General features: G+C 34.0%; 1 protein-coding gene across 2 annotated transcripts in view; it reads left to right on the forward strand.

Annotated features, from left to right (window-relative positions):
* Positions 1-7,030: 7,030 nt before the first annotated feature.
* Positions 7,031-19,858, forward strand: part of LOC149556560 (B3 domain-containing protein Os06g0194400-like) — a 48,217-nt gene continuing 35,389 nt past the window's right edge. For both annotated transcript variants that reach the window (XM_089830908.1, XM_089830909.1), the window contains exons 1-2: positions 7,031-7,233; positions 7,304-7,388. In XM_089830908.1, the coding sequence (XP_089687034.1) occupies positions 7,320-7,388 (69 nt within the window). In that variant the 5' untranslated portion in view covers positions 7,031-7,233; positions 7,304-7,319. The remainder of the gene's footprint in view (positions 7,234-7,303; positions 7,389-19,858) is intronic.

The raw sequence follows: 19,858 nt of genomic DNA on the forward strand, positions 1-19,858 counted from the left end.
ATGTATCTATGTTTTCAATATATTTATTTTTATTCATGTTTATATACATGTTATTGATCTTGATGTCTTGATCTAAGTTTAATTAATTATAAAATATAATGTCTCAAGGAGAGGTCTTAAAGGATACATTTTACATGGGTACATTTTTTGATACATTTGATATGATATTCCGGAAACATTTCATTATATACATGTAAATGTTATTTCATAGATGTGTTATTTTGTAGATGTACATGCTATGTTCATGTCTTATATTCATTTTTATGTTCACATGTTCATGTTGAATGTAAGTTTGTCTTAATCTAAGTTTAATTAACTATAAAATGACATGTCTAAAGGGGAGGTCTTAAAATATACATAAGAATGTAGATTAAAGAATAGGTAAGAACATAAATAAGAACATGTGTACATAAAAACATAATGAGTACAATAAAGAATACACGTGTTACAACATTGAATCAATAAATTTAATACACATAAGAACATAAAGAGTACAATAAAGAATATATATGTATTATAACATTTAATCAATAAATTTAATACATATAAGAACATAAAGAGTACAGTAAATAATACATGTGTTACAATATTTAATCACTAAATTAATACATATAAGAACACAAAGAATGCACTAAAGAATACATGCGAACATAAAGAATGTAATACACTATATGCGTGCATTTAATCAGTAAAGAATACATGTGAACATAAAGAATGTACACTAAAGTATATACAAGAGCATTTAATCACTAAACGGTGCTAAGAGGTTGTCTTAAGGGGAGATCTTAAGGGGAGGCTCTAAGGGGATGTCTCAAGGGGAGGTCTTAAGAGGTTGTCTTATGGGGAGGTCCTAAGGGGATGTCTTAAGGGGAGGTCCTAAGAGGTTGTCTTAAAGGGAGGTCCTAAGGGGGTGTCTTAAGGGGTTGTCTTAAGGGGAGGTCCTAGGAGCTTGTCTTAAGGGGAGGTCCCAAGAGGTACAAGTTTATAAAACATACATCTAAAATCATGTGTATAGTAAATATGAAAGTATGAGAGTTATATAAAAAATAAGTACATATAGTTGAACTAGAGCTCTGGACAAACATTGTATTGTTAGGGTCCTCTTTATTTTTTATTATCTCTAGAAGTTTTTCATGTTCTTCAATAGATAGTTTCCACTTTTGATCTCTACAACATCCTCTTCTTTGTATTGTGTCAAATTGCAACTTTGTCGCTATAACATGGTTACCGTAATTTAATTTTTTTCCTCCAAACATGTATTCAATAAATTCAATACCACTATCAGTTATCCTTTTTTGTTGATAATATGTTCCTTCAACAATAACTAATCCAATTAGATATGATTGTTCATCAACATCTATAGTTCGTTCCAACAACTTGTGTTTTGCTTTTGTGCATTTGAAGACAATAGTCTACGTTTTTTGCATTATCTACTAAGGCTTGGACAACAAAAATATCTCCTACATGTACATAAAAATAGACATATTTTTAAAGTGAAAATTAAATATATAAATTTATTTTTATGAACATACATACATATATATACATATGCACAAACCTGTCGTAACTAAATAAGAAACACACTCATAATCAACTGAATATGCAAGATCATGAATGTCAATGTCAATGTCAACATCTTTAAAAGGAGGCTTTCTGACTATCTCCTTCAAAACCCAATGTGAAACATATCCATTCACAATATTTTCACATACGCTTGTTGGATTGTCCTCAATGCAGTCATCACAAAAATATGATTTCTCTCTTACTTTAAACACTGGAGGTTTGTGGTGTCCTGTACTCACCACTTGATTTAAACTTCTAATACCAAGAATCATTTGACAATTGTATGGATTAGATCAATTTATATCTATTACAAATATAGAAAATAATTATCACGTTTCAAAATAAATATAATTAAAAACTTGAATTTTAAGAATACATTATATATATGTATATATATGCATGTATATAGACACACACACACACACACACACACACACACACACACACACACACACATACATATGTATGTATGTATGTATTACCTTTCACTTCCTAAAATAATGCTTATTGTATTGAGCATCTCGAGTAGGAAAATGATCTTTGCACCATTCAATAATTTAATTCGTACTCTCTATCCCATTACCTGAATGTATAACATGCATATATATAATTTAAAATACACTAAATCTATATATGTGTCTAGATCTATAGAAGATATATATTATAAGTATCAAGAACACACTAGATGCATATGTACCTACTGTAAGAATTTGCCGTAGGGAAAAATTCACCCAAGACTAAGAAGCACTATAACTAGCACGAATAGACCAACAGAGTATGATCAAAATAACAATATGATATTAAATTCCATGTATAGTATACTAGAGGTGCCTGTATATAAAAGCCTCTGTGGTGCATCTAGAATGCCTAGGAGTTAGCAACATGATAAGTCTTACAACCAGGCACATGTCCACCAGGTGTAGATTATCCTCCATTAAGCACAAGAATTAGTGTGATGATGAGAGGATAAGCCTACAAAGGTGTAGCATCTACAATTATGTTGTAGACACCATGTGCTACAATAATAGTGCGAACAACTATGTTGTCTACGTGATGACTCAGTTGTTTATGCAAACTCTAGTGTTGTAGACATCATGTGCTAAATTGGAGTTGCTTACTCCAGTGTTGTAAACACCATGTGCTAAATTGAGTTGCTTACTCAATATTACAACTCATATGAGTACGCAAGCTCCTAGGTGTCTAACCTAAGAAATAATAAAATAATGCATTTATCCTAAGTAAACTTAAGTAAAGTGTAAATAATAATTTTTTACACTAACACCTACAAGTTCATGTTGTTGAAGTGCATGCTTTATACATGCTCTCGCTCCATCATGCTCCCCTTTTCCACATTCACTTTCAAAGAAGTTCCACAAAAACCTAACATTTCTTCTAACATGTTACATGGCTAACCAATTAAATACTTCTGCATATTTAAATTGTCCCGTGAACATGAAATGAGATAAAAAATAATCATATACATCAAATTGAAATACATGTACAAATCAATATAAGTTAAATAAAAATGTACACATGTACACTAACCTACACAACCATCGGATAAGATCCAGTGCTTTGAAACATCTATTCCACGATTTCTAAGATCTCCAAAGAACACTACAAAATAATGAGCCGCATGACTCCTATCATGAACTCTATCATCACTAATATATAAATGAACCTTTTTGATGATAATGTGTTCATTTTCGTCCGAATTTTCTATCTCATCCACCTTAAATTGTGCATGTTTATAAGTCACTTGCACAAATGTTACAACTTGTTTAGAATGATAATATTGCCCTAGAAGCTCTATTTGAGGTGAAAATATATAGTTCTCAAAGAAATCTACAACTGAAAGAATATAACGAGGTGGAAAACAAATTTTTAAATCACAAAAATGTTTACCTTGCCATCGTGCACTATGACAAATGTTGGATAGGTGGATATATCAATGGATGAAACTTGGTCATAAACTCATCGCACCACAATTCACTCTCCTTAAATACAATTTTTTGGGATTCAACTCCCGTCTTATTTGGGTATGTCTCATATTCATAGCTCATCCATGAAATTGGTGTAGATTCATTAATAATCTCAAATTGCAATGGAAATTTACATAAATCTCCACAATCTGCATATTGATTTTTGATGAATTGTACTTTGAACTCATATGAATCTTCTAATTTATCACATAATATAAACTTCACAAATTGTGTCGTACTACTAGGGATGACTGAATTTGGATCAAGTATTGCCATAATTTTTTTATATGATTGCAAGTGTAGACCAAATTCAACATGATTTCGACAACAAAAAGTTTCACATATCTTATTTATGCGTACAAAGGAAGGACACGGGCTCTCAAATATTCTTTGGCATATTTTCACATTTAAAAATTCTTGCTTGAATGTTTGAAATAATTCACTTTGTGCTATATCTATAAAATGTTTTGGATGTTCAATTTTGGCCCCTATCTCTTGATCTTTAATTTGTATAGTATCACGTCTATTGGAATACAAGAGGATGTGGTCCGAAATTCAATAACATATATTTTTACATCTTTAGAAATTTTATTTTTTCAAGGAATCTGTAAATATTCACCCAATTATTCTCATTGTTTTTATCTAGCATATTTCTCCTCCTAATGTATCTTTAAACAATTCTTCTAAACATATGTAGTAAATAAGAAATTGTACGTACTTGTTTTCTATGTGTCAACTTTCTACTAGATATAGTAGTCATCAATGCTCTATGTGCAGTGCTCAAATCACCTCCTCGAGTTGTGTTGCCAATTTTATTATAAGTAGTTTGCAAATTTTCAACTATTATTTTATTAACATTATGCCCATGGTTTTTCCTGTTATCAATACCCAACAACTCCAAAAAAAGCCCCATATCTTTTCTTTTAAATAACTTGACAAATAATTGTGCCTTTCTAAATATACTTTTATTTTTGAAATATTAATCCTGCATGTTTTGACAATACTTTTTAATAGTGTTCTCATTTACCATATGTTTAGATGGAATTTGACTAAAAAGTAGTTCCTTGTCCAAATCCATCAAATTTCCTACACCTAATAATTTGTTTCTATCATTAGAACTACCAATTTGTTTGTTTTCTTGAATCTCATCCTCTTCATGAATCTCGTCTGCTTCATGAATTGCATCTTCTTCATGAACTTCAGTAGGTTGGTTTTGATTACATTTTGTATGACCTTTCATTTTGTCATCTCTTATTCTATCATATGTCTATGATCCAACCTTTTTATTACCCATTGAATACTTTGATCTACAAAAAAATATTTTGATTTAGATTCCACTAGAAATATAATTCAATGCTTCAATATAGAGTATAAAAATAACTAGGTGAAAATACCTTATTGACAATCCTTTGCAGTTGTTGTTAAACTCCACGAAACAATTGATAAATACGACTTCAAAAAATATTTATTTCTGAAAATGCTCCTTTACATTTCGCTATTTACTATATTTATTATAAAATGAAAAAATAATAATTATTTTATATGAAGCCACCAATGTGATTGCTAGCGGTTGGGTTGGGTCAACAAGGGTTACAATCGAAACCATTTCGGCCAAAACGATTATGGTTGAAAGGATTTCAGCCATAACTGTCTATGTGGCATCCTAAGCGGTAGCCACACAAGCAAAAAAAACAATTTCTCCAAACTTTTTACTTTCAAGGCTGATTTCTCCATACAAAATGAAGTTTCTTCAAAAACTAGAAATACGCTTTTGTAGATCTCAGAGTCAAGATTATGGTCATATAAATTTTATAGTATTTTGAGAAATTATAATATGTTATAATTTTAAAATATTACAAGTAGGTATTTTAAGATTCAAGAAGATGTCAGTCCAAAAAAAATAAAAAATAAAAAATCATGTTTATTATTTTTTTTTTTTAAATTTTAAAATGTGTACCTCTAGAGGAGAGAGTCATCTTCAAAAATATGTAATTTGTTTTAAAAAAAAATGTAGATTTGATAGAAAAACTTTGGCGGGAAAAAAAAATCAATTTCTGATAACTTTGACTTTGACCACTTATAACTTGAAAAATATAAATCCAAAATCAAATTTTGCTTTGTTATCCACTAGGTATACATGTCAACTATAATGTTTTACAAAATCATACCAAAATATGATCATTTGCGTATATTTATTTGACAGGAACAAAACTCTATATTTTCAACATTTTTAAAAATTAGAAAATTTACTTTATAAATTTAAAAAATGATAAAATTTTCATTTAATTTTTTTAAACAAAAATTAGAGGCATAAACTTTATCAAATTTAACACATTTCATTAGTTTACACCATCTTCAAATTCTAAACATAAATGCCCCTTTTTTATGTCATTAAAGTTGAATAGTTTAAGTTCTTATATTCTTTTGCTTTATAAAAGGTGACAAAGTTTGTGTTTTTACCCCTATAAGTTACTTTCCCTAAGGTTGAGGTCTCATGGGGGAATGGGAGGTCCCATGAAGAAAAAATATTATTAGTACGAAGTAAACTAGAGGTCCCAATAATATTTTAGAAAGGAAATCAAATTTATTTATTTATTCTCAATACAAAAAAATATTTTAAAGTATATGTTTTTTTATTTAAAAGTTTTAAATAAATAAATAAATAAATAAATAAATAAATATAGGCAAGAGGCTACAACACAATGGTAAATTGTGAACCTTTTATCGAAGAGGTCTTGGGTTCGAATCTACCCATGCTTAATAAAATAATAATTAATAATAATACATAATAATTAATCATAACTTCAAATTTTTTTAAAATAAATAAATAAATAAATAAATAAATAAATATATATAATAAATAATCTTAGCTTCATAATTTTTTAAAATAAATAAATAATAATAATAAAAATAAATAAATATATATATACACACGACTGAAAATTTAAAAAAAGAAAAAGAAAATATATACACACGACCAAATTATTGTTACTTATTGTAATTAATTATTAATTATTTATATATGTTGAGTGAATTCGAATCTAAGATCTTAAATTTTTAGACTGCATTAAAAATTCTTTTCTTTTTAAAAATGTGCTTGGTAAACTTTTTAACGTGATTGGTAGCGTTGGCGCGACACGCCCACTGGTACCACGAGGACAAGAGAGACTAGAACCCGTGACCAACCCTCAGGAAAGATTTAGCCAACCGAGCTAGGACCCCCGCCTAGACTACATTAAAAATTCATTGAACTACAAGATTTAAAATATTCCAATTTTAACTTTTATTTTTAAAGAAAGCCCTTCCATAAAACCTACCCTTAGAAGTCCTTTTGAAATAAAATTGCTACCCTTAAAAGATTAATAAGGGTGAAATCTTAGTACAGCAGAATTCAAATTTTCGAAAAGAGATATGAGGACCAATCTCATGATACGAAAATGCAGATCGAGCATGATATTTATCATTTTAAATTAAATTCCATTCATAATGCGGGGAGGGCCCCCTCCGAGTGTACCCTCGATGGTCACGGATTTCGACACAAAGGCGGGAAACAGCGTCACCCTGAAATTCATATGTATTCTGTTCTCAGTCTTCTTACTTAGCAAGGCAGCTGCGCATCTTCACTTCTTTCATCTTCCTGTAACTTCTCAGACTACAGACTCCTTTCATTCCTTGATATTTTGCCCAGGTATGTATGCAATGTATGTTATTTTAATCACACGCCCTTATTACTCTACTTATAGTATGTCCATTGACAGGGCTTCTACCACAGCAATGGAGACACCTAATTCCTATGAGGAACGCCGGCGGCAGCGAATAGAGGCCAATAAGAAGATTTTAATGGTAAGCCGCTTTCACCCTTAATTTCACTCTGTTTTGGTGCTCTATTTTGAATTGCACATGTTTAACTAGTTTCCGGAATGTCGATAGCATGGATGCCTCCTAAACTACTTTATTTAAGTCCATGTAGTTAGAAACCTTTCTGATCATGATACCAAGTTCAAAAATTTCAACAAATCATCTAGCCTGGCTCTGACGCTAATGTTTAACTTGCTTCTGGAATGTACTACTTGACCCCAAGCCATCTATGTCATGAGCCATTTTTGTATAAGTCTGATACCCTGTGAGAAATGTGGAAAACACTTAACTATATTCTACGGCATGTTAGAAAAATGTTCAAAGCATGTCGCAAACCAGTCCAGACTGGAAATTTTTAGACGCGCCTACAGGTGCTCTATGCAATGGTCCCTTCACATTTTAATTATTCTTTGTATTACAATTAAAATGCCTATGATTTGAAAGGACAGAAAAGCCTGTCTACGAATAATTGTCTCATCAAATTTACCTTCTTTGAAGTAATTTGGTAAGAACTTGTGCAAAATGCTTGTTCACTAGAAAGACATCCTTGAGGGGACAAATGCCTTCCATGAATCCTTGAAGTAGAGCATGATCGTAATAGAATCTAGAGGGTTAGAAACTATGTGTTATTTTACCTCAAAATCAAATAGATAAGGGATTTTGCATCTTATAACTCGTTATGGAAGAATTACCGCTTTAAGTTTATGAGGTCTACAACAAATGGCTGGTCAAATCGGACAAAAGAACTTATAAAGACACATTTTTTTCAGCTACGCAGTCACCATTTTAATATCTATCCATTATAATTTTCTGTCTTGCTCTTTCACCCCAACTTTTCTAGCCATTTAATTCTGTTAAATTTTCTATTCTAGTGTTATTTCACAAATTTTGTGCTGTGCAATTTTCCATTCTTGTATCTCTTTATAAAAAGCTGTTAGCAAGGTGCAAACGTATAGCTTGTCTGTATTGATGGAACTGGGAAAACAATTTACATAAAATAGTGAATCTCAAAATCACCTAGATACGTTGAAGGATTTTTACCTAGGAATCATACAACTCAAGCTATTATATGAGACATTCTTCCTAAATCTCTCACTTCCTAGCTACCTTGCACATGTTCACATCTAAATGCAACTCCCTAGTTTTGGGCTAATTTTAAAGTGGTTACTTTGGTTAATTCGGATCAACCACCCTCCTCTGTGTCTCCCATGTGACTCAAGTTGCTTAACCCTTTGAAGCAATCAAATAATGTCACTGAAGAGATTGACAAATATTTGTTCATATAATGGAGGATTCATAAATACATACATACATATTTCACATTCTCTCCCAGAATGCAATTCTCTCAACCAATTTTTTTTTTGATGGGTAATTTTTGTCAACCAATTCATTCCCAAAAAGTGCATCTGAATAGATGACGAGATAGCTCACTAAGGAAAAATGCAGATTTGAATTTCATTGTAACCGCAACACAGACTAAACCCTTGTTTGCTTAGTTTCTCCATATTGCTAATTTGCGATAAAGAAATCTCCTTTCTTTTTCCTCTCCCTGAGAGGCTTTTTATTCAAAATAGTTTCCATTAGGGATATTACTAATATCTATTTTTACAATGCTTCCACTTCTATAGCTCCAAGCTTATTAGCATATGCCTTTTGTGGATCAATCAATTTAGAAATTTCTACTTATTTTTGCCCTGTTCTCCATATTGGATAGCAATTTCTTTGTAGAAAATTTCATTTTGCTTCGAGCAATGGTTCCAAATTATTATTGCAAGAGCTATTGCCCATATGTCTCTACTATTTTCCCTCTAAGTTGTTTACTCCATACCTTCAACTATCAGATTAAAATTCTCAGGCCAAACCACTTTTATAGATTTCCTCTAATACTATGTAGAAATGCAAACGATTGCTTCCTCAAAATGGAGTTAAACAAGCTCAAATCAACATAAAAAGGAAGGAATGGGAAACAAGAGTTTAAGGAGAATCCCTTCATGTCATTAAGCACTGCCAACTTTGTATAAAGAATCATCGGTTTAGAATAAGGTGAAATGTCGAGAGGAATGTTTTCTATCTATACCGTATTCCTACTAATGAAAAGAGAATAGGTCAACTTAATAGAGGTATATGTCCCAATATGATGTCATAATGTGCAATGTCCTCTTCCAAATTTATCCCAGAATCACAATTGTAACAAATTAGGGTTAGGGTTACATCTTAACCAAGTAAAATATCTCCTTAAACAATGTGATCTTGGATTCAAACTCTATAATCATAATCAAATAGACACATACATACATACACTTCCGATTATTAGGGTTAGACAAGAACACATCACATTCATATATTTTCTATTATACCATACAACCACATTAGGGTTAGGAGGAAGAAACATGATAGTGCCGCCCAAAGTAGTGTACACTAAGCCTAATAGTGGATTGGAACTAGAGCTCTCTTGGCCTCAGGGAGCAGTCAACATGGACATCCATTGGGTGACCTACTTAATGGGGTGTTTGTACCTACTTTCCCTATCTATATGTCATCCTCCTAAAGACAAGAGCCATCATTGCACTGTCGGAAAGGAGACTGTAAAGGGGGTTTCTTGGTTTTTCTATCTAAGCCCAAGAAGGGATTTATATCAGAGCCCTCTTGGCCGTACGAGCTAGTAGCATGGTTATACCTCGGGTGGCCTACTTAGATAACCATCTTATAATTCCCCTCTTATGCCACTGATTCTTTGTAAAAGATGGATTCAGACAGTTCCATTATTAGGCATTTGCACTTGACATTTAATTATATGAATGAACATACATAATAGATAAGTATTGTCAGTAGGGCATAACTCCATATATGCCACAAGACAGTTATGAGATTATAGAATACTGAGAAGAACTGATCATAAATGAGTATCAGACTGCTGCTTTTGAGCCCAGTCTCAATATTAATCACTGTGTTTAATTGATGTATATACCGATAAATGCATATTGATGTATATACCGATAGAGGTTTGATTTTATATTCCTTTTCTTCCTTTATTGGGATGCTTCTTGTTTATCTGCTAATTGTCATCTTCATTGTGTCTTGCTTATTTTATGTTGTTGAATGATTGACTACTGAATGAATTCTTTTGATTATATGATTAAAGGCTTTAGTAAGTGACAATTAAGAGATTGTTGATTAAATGATTGACAAGTGATGATATAATGAGTAGCGGTCTGATATATTGGTGAATTGAATGTATGCTAATTTGATAGAGCAATTTTCTGATTGATTGTATATTTGATTTGATAATTGCTTTTGTGGATTCATGAGTGATGAGTGTTGAGAGATCCTTCAATGCTTGGACTGGTTTCTCCTTTATATTTTATTGGTAAAATGTCACCACCTTTCATATGAACTGCCACCTTTCATATGAATTGAGTCACCAGTTTTCATTGTTGCCTTTGAATATAATATATCACTCCCAAGTTGATTTCTCTTAGATGTTCTTTTCATATGGAACCTTCTCTCTTTTATATCTTCGAATGTGGGGGACAGTCACATGTCGTCATCATGCCTGCTCCTTGCAATGGTCACAACCTTTCACAGTTACCGTCCTTTAGACAAGTTACAACCTTTTATAACTTTATCCTTTTGAGGGAGTCACTTCCTTCTTTTCTTCTGCATTAATTATTTCTTGATTAAAACCTTCATAATTTGTGTTCTCTTTATACTTCTCCTTTATGTCTGCATATACTTTCCTTCTCAATTTGCATTAGCATATTCTTCTATCTCTGCATATACATCTCTTTTATATCTGCATATATTCCACTTTTATCTGCATATAAATTTCTTACAATTCTGTTCTAAGCTCAACAATGATGTCTTCAACCTTTCTTTAATGATCTTCCCTTTTATCTTCTCATTCACAGATCTGCAAATGTAAGTCTGATATAAACTCCTTCCCTTCAAATACACTTCACAACTTAATATATCTTTGCAAGAGTGGCATCTCTTCCACTTTCTTAGTCGTTCCTTATCTTAATTGTTGTTCTTTACTTCTAATTCAGGGATTTTTCTGAATTCTTCTACAATTCCAACCTGATTATTGAAGAGCACACAGGAGATACAGAGGTGGGGGAGGGGTGGTTGGAGAGGGTGGTGAGAGGGGGATGGGGTGAATCAGTATTTCAGATTTTTAAAACTTTAAATGCATAAAACCACATAAAACATGATGAGAGCAACCATCGAGACACTAATACCAAATTTCTCATGGAAATTTCTTTTGGGTATAAAATCAATACACGATAATTTTCATTAACAAATGAGCACTAACCCAGTTAGCATTAGTGAGTACTAAGTTACAGACAGCAACAACCCTCCTCAAAGCACCAGCTTCAATCAGCTGATGCACCAACTTTGACCAGCTGAAGCACCAACATAAAAGCAAAACTCAATGATTTTAGAACACATACTGCTTCTTTAAAATCTTCCCTTTTTTTTACACAAAAGCCCGAACACAAAGCATCAACTCTTCATACTTGCATATTCTGAAAAGCACTGCTCTGAACAATGGATCACTTCTAATCAAAATAACATCGTCAACGCCAATAATATCCTGTCTCCGAAATTAACTTGACAAGGTTATAATTCTGCCTAGTTATTTCAGGAATTAATAAAAAGCAGACCAGAACGGCATCCATTGAGTCTTTATATAGGAAAAACAAGTCCCTTCATTTTATTTTTCTCACATAGTTAGCTATGACAGAACGAGTACTCCAAAGCGTACACCTCTTTCAAAAGTTGCACATGCTGTCATCCATTTTTCAAACTGTAAAATGCTTCTACATTACAAGACTCTATCTATCGATCTATCTATGTATGCTCTACTGGTATGCTTGACTCTAATAATATATTGCGCAGTTATTCTCTACATAAATTATGCTTTATAAAACTTAAAAAAATGCCGCCCAGGAATTAAGTCTAATGCCCAATCGTCGGGAAAGTTCTGACATGAAGATTGAAGGAGGAATCCAATGTTACAAAGATCTGAAAGCCGCCTTACAGAAATCGAAAACATTACAAATGAAAGAAAGAATAAATGAGTTTACTAAAAAAATGCCCAGCATAAGCTCTGATACCTTTCAAACACATGGAGTATATGTAGTGAATACTCATTTAATCTTAACCACCATATTAAAAACCATAGAAGTTGCAACAGTTAACCTTTCTTTCATCCTTTTGAAATAACAATATCCACAAACCATTGGAACATAATAAAGGCAATTCCATAGAAGCCACCAAACTTGAAAATTCAACTGTTGATGTGTCAAACTGACTTGGCACATTAATCTGACAAGGCAAACAAGGGGACAAGCAAATAGGTGACATGCTAATGAAGTAGACAGACAGCCAACTCAAATAGCTCAAGCACCTCAAGAAACTCAAGCACCTCAAGCATCTCAAGTAGTTCGATCCAAATCTTTGGAATTTATACAACCTTGATCATGGACCTTTGACATCAATAACAACATACTCAACAGTCTCCCCCTTTGTCATTGATGGCAACTTTATCTGAAACCAAAATGATGCAAAGAAGCTCTGAAATAATACTGCTCTCCCTGATTTAATCTGAAATAAAATTGCTCCCCTTGCCCCCTTTGACATCAATGGCGAACCAATCTGCATAACTGAAATTTTGGGGATAATAAAATGTTACAATGAAAACTCCCTTAAGACTGTACCGCAATTCAATGATGGAGTGAAATCACTCCCAGCTTCTCTCATTTGATATCATCACGAACGTATATTTTTTTAGTAACCCTGCTTGCATCGACAATCTGTTTACTTTCTTTTCCAATCTCACAGCAATCTAATAAAAAACCAACAATATCTTTGATCATGCAATTGACTCACACTTAAAATATTTTGTTTCAGACTTTCTGCATATAAGACATTTTCAACTTTTGTGTTACCATCATTGAAAACAAGTGTATTTGTACCTTTTATTCTGTTAGATTTATTACCAAACATCTTGCCCTACCTCTATTGATGCATTTGAGAGTGAGAAACTTGATCTTATCTCTACTCATATGCCCAGAACAACCACTGTGTATATGCCATATGTCTTTTTCATTTGTGCAAGAGAGGAAGTTTGCACAATCAAAGATTAAACTAACACTTCTATCTTCTTCTTCCTCCAAACCTTAGCAACCTCCTTAGTTTTGTCCTCTTTCTTAAACTTCTTCTTGGATAAATCTGCCAATACAAACTTTTGTAGTGCGACCAAAATTATTACATTTATTAACCTACAACATTGTGACTTCTAGGGGGAGAAAAATAATTCCTGCTCCTAAATCTAAAACCATTTCTTGCAAAAATTCTTTAGTTGATTGCCTTGTGTCCAAAATAATTGCAAGAAAAACAATATCCATGTAAGGAAGAGTTATTAAACCTGTTCGTATGTGTCTATCTTGAGATAGGAGGATTCTTGACGCAAGGGCAGGGTATATTCAAGCAGAAAGGCTTAACTAAAACATACAAACATGCCCTGCTCATAGTTACATACATAAGCAATATATATATCACATGAAACAATGAAAACAAGATTTTTATGAGGCTAGGCAACTGGCGATCACATCGGTGTAACAATTAAAAGAAAGCTGTCAACATGCTCGACTTTGAGGCCTTTTGGGTTTCGGCCATATACAAGGGAATTATAGATTAGAGTCCAAGCTCGCATCTGCCTCTTCTACATCTAACCAAGCCTCTTATATAGCCAGCTAAGCCACAAGTCAGCTAGTCAAGCATTTAATTACATTATAGATCCAACCTAGGAAGAGTAAACCAAAACCATTGCCAAATGGAACATAAAGCAATGCGCACTCGAAGGTGGATCCACATGTGACTGAGGAGTCGGCTCCTAACTTCGCAATGTGCCACATTAACATTTAGAAACCTAAGTTACCGGTTCGGGTTCAGTTCGAAGTTCGAAGTTCGAGAACCAGTTTGCAAGTTCGTCAAAATTTTGGAAAAGGGTTTGGGTTCGTTAGTACAAAACATATAAAAATTATAAAAAATATATGAATACATACATATTTATGAAGCATGAGCTAAAATTAGAATGTAGCATAGTAGCATAAACACATTTAACAAAAACACCATAAACTTGTAATCATAGTGATCTTACCATCATATAGTCATAGTGCTCATACCATCATATAGTTCAACATCAAAGATTCAAAACATTAAAAATAAATCGTAACATCATGTTCAAGTATCATTGTTTCACGTTCATTGTTCCACTAATGGAATAAAAATCTATCAATATTCTAAGTTCTTCAATCTTTATCTTCTTCTACTTCATTTTCTTCTTCTTTGGCATTAGTTGACTCAGCAATAGAGCTGAGGCCAATGGGATCAGCATTAGCAACAATGCCGTTGGCAGCAAATTCTTCAAAAAATGACAACGAGGGGCCACAAAATAAGTCAATGAGAGACCACCAAAAGCATTTCATAACAACCTTTTAGGTTTGTGGAAGCCAACAACTTAATAAATTTTGCAAAAAAAACACTTTATTGCTGTCCGCGGGGCCTAGAAAGCATGTAGTACGAACTTGGTTCAATTTTTTTTGGCTTGGTTCACCTAGGTTCAAACTAGATCAAACCAGCAGGCAAAAATTGGAACATTGCTCGAACCAGACCCAAACTTCGAACCAGTTCGAACTTTTGTAGGTCCTGGAGGTCTAGGGACGAACCATGGTAACTTAGAAACCGTGCCAAAAGAAACAACATGCCTCACTAGAAGGAAAATGTAGGAAATTGGGACCCCAGAGAACAACTCACAACTCGAGAAATATAAACAATCAAGGCTTGCGCACTTAGGAGGAGGATCAAAGATAGGTCCTCAACATCATGTTAACCGCGCATAACATAGAACCATCAACAGTAACAACTACCTTGCGAACAACATATTGGTACAAAAAAGAAAAGATATTTTGGTGTATGCAAGATTGCTACCAGACCCAAGATGCTCTTGCATCAGACACCTGGCGTTAATAAAGAATTGATGTCCACATTAGGCACTATTCATATTCTGACTTGAATCCAAAGTAACAAGAATCGAAATCGGATCGGAATTGGCAAGGCTGAATCGAATCGTGAATCGGCAATGAATTGGCGATGAATCGGCAAATTTGAAAAAACCCTTTAAATTTAAAGATTTTAACAATTTAAAACTTATTTCATGCACCCTTTATTGAATATAACTTAAAACACACTATAACATCATCAAATAGAAGTTAAAACTTGACATACATAAACATGGAACATAAAATCCATCACATACGTAACTATGTTATCTAAAATGTAAATTGTAGGCTAGTTGAAGTAAATAGAAATCAAATGATCATAATGATTTAAATCATAGAATGTATGTAAGATGATTCATAAGACATCAAATCATAAATGTATGTAAGAATCTAAGATGAAGATCCATGAAAGTTTGAAACATATGTCTATCAATGATTCAGTATCAATATCTGTAAACAAAATATAAAAACAAGGCTCCAACTCAAGCCTCAGACTCATAGTCATCATCATCATCCTCAACATCATCTTGAAGCTCAGCTGCAACCTTAGCCTTAGCCTTTGAGTATCCAGTTTGCCTAGTAGCAAGGCGTCTAATGTAGGTCCTAGAGGACTGTCGAGCCATATCTCTCGCATGTAAGATGGGCTCACGAACGTCGCTAGGGCCTATGCCTGTGCGTGCACGTGTGCGTCTACCAATGCCTGAAGAACGTGCTCTAGCTGCCTTAGCCTCTATATCCACCTGGTCAACCCATGCACGGTCTTCCTCAGTGAAGACTGGATCCACAACTTCTGTGAGCCACTCTGATTCTGGATCAATCTCCTCCAGAATGATCGGAGAGGAGTCAGTGCCCAAAATTTGTCTGATCCTAAGACGGAGGTTGTAATGAACAAAGACAATATCATTCAACTTCTGCACTGTCAACTTGTTTCTCCTCTTTGAATGGATGTGCTCGAACATGGACCAATTGCGCTCACATCTAGAAGCACTGCTTGGTTGACTCAAAATACGGATGGCAATTTTTTGAAGTTTTGGGGTTGTGGCTCCTAACATTTGCCACCATCTATCTGCAACAAGGGAAAATAGAAACAATTAGTTTCATTTACAAATTACAAGTTAACTCTAAAATTATATAATCAACTTTAAGTTTAGAATCTAGATTCATGAACATTGAATATATTATTTAATTTTTACCTGGCTGTAGTGTTGTCTGAGCATTTATGGCCATCCTGCCAAAGAAAAGTGGCCCCTCCTTATTGTTGAACTGGTCTAGCTCAACAATCGCAGTAGCGCCATCTTCATCGCTACTTAACCTCTAAATCACTGTGTATAAGCCAGTGAGAACCTCTGAATCTGCCTTGAACTCAGGACGGAAACGAAATACCGGATTTAGAAAGTAAGTTGCTGCATGGATGGGTCGATGGAGTTGATTTTGCCATCTCCTATCAATGATGTCCCAAATAGGGCCATACCTCTCCTGCACTCCTGCATATTGGGCTCTGATGGCCTCCTTGGCTCTATCCATGCCCTCATAAATGTAGCCCATAGAGGGCTTCTCCCCATCAGCAGTTCGTAGCAAAGCTACAAGGGGCTCAATGACCTACATATAAAGTAAAACAAAAAATTTGAGTCAAAACTTAAATATAAAATAATATAACTTAAAGTAAAAGTAAAATACTAAATTTTAAATTGCAATAAATTTACCTTTAGGATTTCTCTAGCAGGTTTCCAAAAACCATCCTCATCAAATATGCAATCCGCCACATCTATCCCTGCATTGGTCGTAGCATAGGAAGAGGAAATCCAGTCCCGCCCAGCAAACATGCTTCTCAATTCATCCCTTGATGTCAACAAGGACTGCAGGGTGATGAAATTCGAGGCAAACCTCATGATACCTGGGCGAGCTAACTCCTTGCCTTCTGTGTACTTCCTCATTGTGCTAAGGACAAATGAATGATTATAAATGAATTTGCATATGCTTTTTGCCCTTTCCACACATGACTTGACAAACTCAAGTTTGCCAATTTCCTCCAACATGAGGTCAATGCAGTGTGCCGCACAAGGGGACCAAAATATGGTGGGGTGCCTCCCCATCAAAAGTTTACCTACAACAATTTTAAGTCAATTAGAAATTCAAATTTCAAAATTCAAATAAATTTATTTTCAAAACTTGAAGAATTAAAAGTTTACATGTAGCAACATAACTTGCTGCATTATCCGTCACTACCTAGATCACATTTTGTTCTCCCACCTCTGCTATGACTTCCTCAATAGCCTCACATAAGTATGTGGCATTTTTTACATGTGCGGAAGCATCGATGGATTTGATGAACATGGTATATTCTACAAGTAACAAAACAACAAATTAGAATATTAAATGGATCATCAACAAATTAGCATTCAACAAATCAAAATTTACAATTATGTATGTAGGAAAGTAGAATGATCAATCACCTCCACAGGATACAAGAAAATTAAGGAGTGTTCTATTCCTCCTATCTGTCCAACCATCAGTCATGATGGTGCAACCCTTTGCAATCCACTCCTTTCGGTTCTCCTCGAGCTGAGCCCTCATGTCCTCTACCATCTCATCCAAGAGGTATCCGCTCAACTTAGCCTCAGTTGGGGCTTTAAACCCCGGACCATAAATAGCAACCGCATCTATCATGTTCTACTAATAAGGAGCCCCGTCACAAATAAAAATTTAGATGTCAAAGACTCAAATTATAAAACAAGTAGATATAATTAAAGTTACTTTTACTTTTAATTTTAACTTTAAAGAAAACAAAGAAAAAAGAATCAATTACCTGGCTGCAATAAATTGAATGTTGCAAAAGTACCAAAATTTGCATATCTCCTTTCTGGCAGCATCGTGAATCTCCTTGTTCAAACCCATGCCCTCAAGTGTGGGTTGGGAACCAGGAGTAGTGCGGGGCACAAAGTAACTATCCATTTTGTTTTTCCGCACTTTAGGCTGCAATAGGTTGGTGTGGGACTTTGTCTCAGTATGTGACTGACTAGCACTAGCACTAGCACTAGCATGAGCAGAAGAACTAGGATAAAAAGGAGGCCTAGAAGAACCCTTTTCAACACAACCTACGGATGCGGAAGCTGATGCAGACGTGGATGTGGGAACATGGGAGCCAATACCCCTTAACCCTTCAAGTTGCATTTTCCTATTGGCTTTGTCTTTTTCAATTTTTTCTAATGCCATTAAGCAAGTGCATTTTGTCTCAGGAGTTTGGTGAGTGCAAATTGTAACATCGTGTCCAGGTATAGGAGCAATGTGGTATTTCAATCTATAAATACCCCCAGAAGTTATTTTTTCTTTACAAAAAATACATTTTGTTTGATATTTGGTTCTTCCAGGAAACTCTTCGTTATATTTCCAACATTCGTCTTTTCTACCCATTGCGAATTTGCTAAAAATGAAAGCAAAGGCTGCTGCAATAATTTTTTTAATCTAAAATATCAAAGTTTGAAGCTAATAAAAGCTACAAAACAACAAACCCTAGTTTGCAACTTAGTAAAAATAAAGAACATTCAAGATCTAAACTAAAAATCTTGAAAGCTATAAAAATTTAACAAAAAATGCATAATACACTAAAAATTTAACAAAAAATGCATAATACACTAACATGCAAAAAAAAATGAGCACTTATCTCTTGCAAATGAGTTGAGGAGTGTTGAGATTGGCTCCTTAATGCTCCCAATGCAATTGATGGCCTCCCCAAATGGATTGCTGATCTCTTTTGTGCTCTTCCTTCTTGCCGGTTAGAAACCTATGGCTTTTCTTTTCTCTTCTTCTCTCTCACTTTTCTCGTCTTCTACTCATGTTAAACAAATAGAAGGCCCTTTAGGGTTATAACAAAGAGAATATGTCAAAAAGAAAGTAAAAAAAACAAGTGATTTTTTAAAATTTTACAAGTCCATACTTTACTGGTTGTGGGCGATTTCTTGGCAATTTGGGCGATTTTCTTGGATGAATCGCCGATTTGGGCGATTCAAGTGATTCACTCGATGCAATCGGCGATGGCGATTTTCGATTCCAAAAAAATTGCCAGCCATGAATCTGATCGCTGAATTGCCGATTCACGCGATTTTTGGGCAATTCTTGTTACTCTGGCTGAATCATAAAGATCCAACTTAGCTTGTGTAATCGGTGAACTATTTTCAACTGGTTTGTCTTTCCACTGAACTAGATATTCCATGTAATCTTTTCCTCTTGTACTCATGCTTATTCTACTATTCAAGATTTTCTCAATGCTGTCTTTCTTCTTCTTAGGGTAATCCAGGTTATCTTCCATCTCCTCATTTGACTCAAACTACTCAAAGATATCCGCAATATTGAATATGTGTGAAATATCCATGTCTTCTGGTAGTGCCACTT

Source organism: Cupressus sempervirens, chromosome 5 (genome assembly GCF_028749045.1).
Source record: "Cupressus sempervirens isolate cs-2001-9-10 chromosome 5, ASM2874904v1, whole genome shotgun sequence".
Lineage (NCBI taxonomy): Eukaryota > Viridiplantae > Streptophyta > Pinopsida > Cupressales > Cupressaceae > Cupressus > Cupressus sempervirens.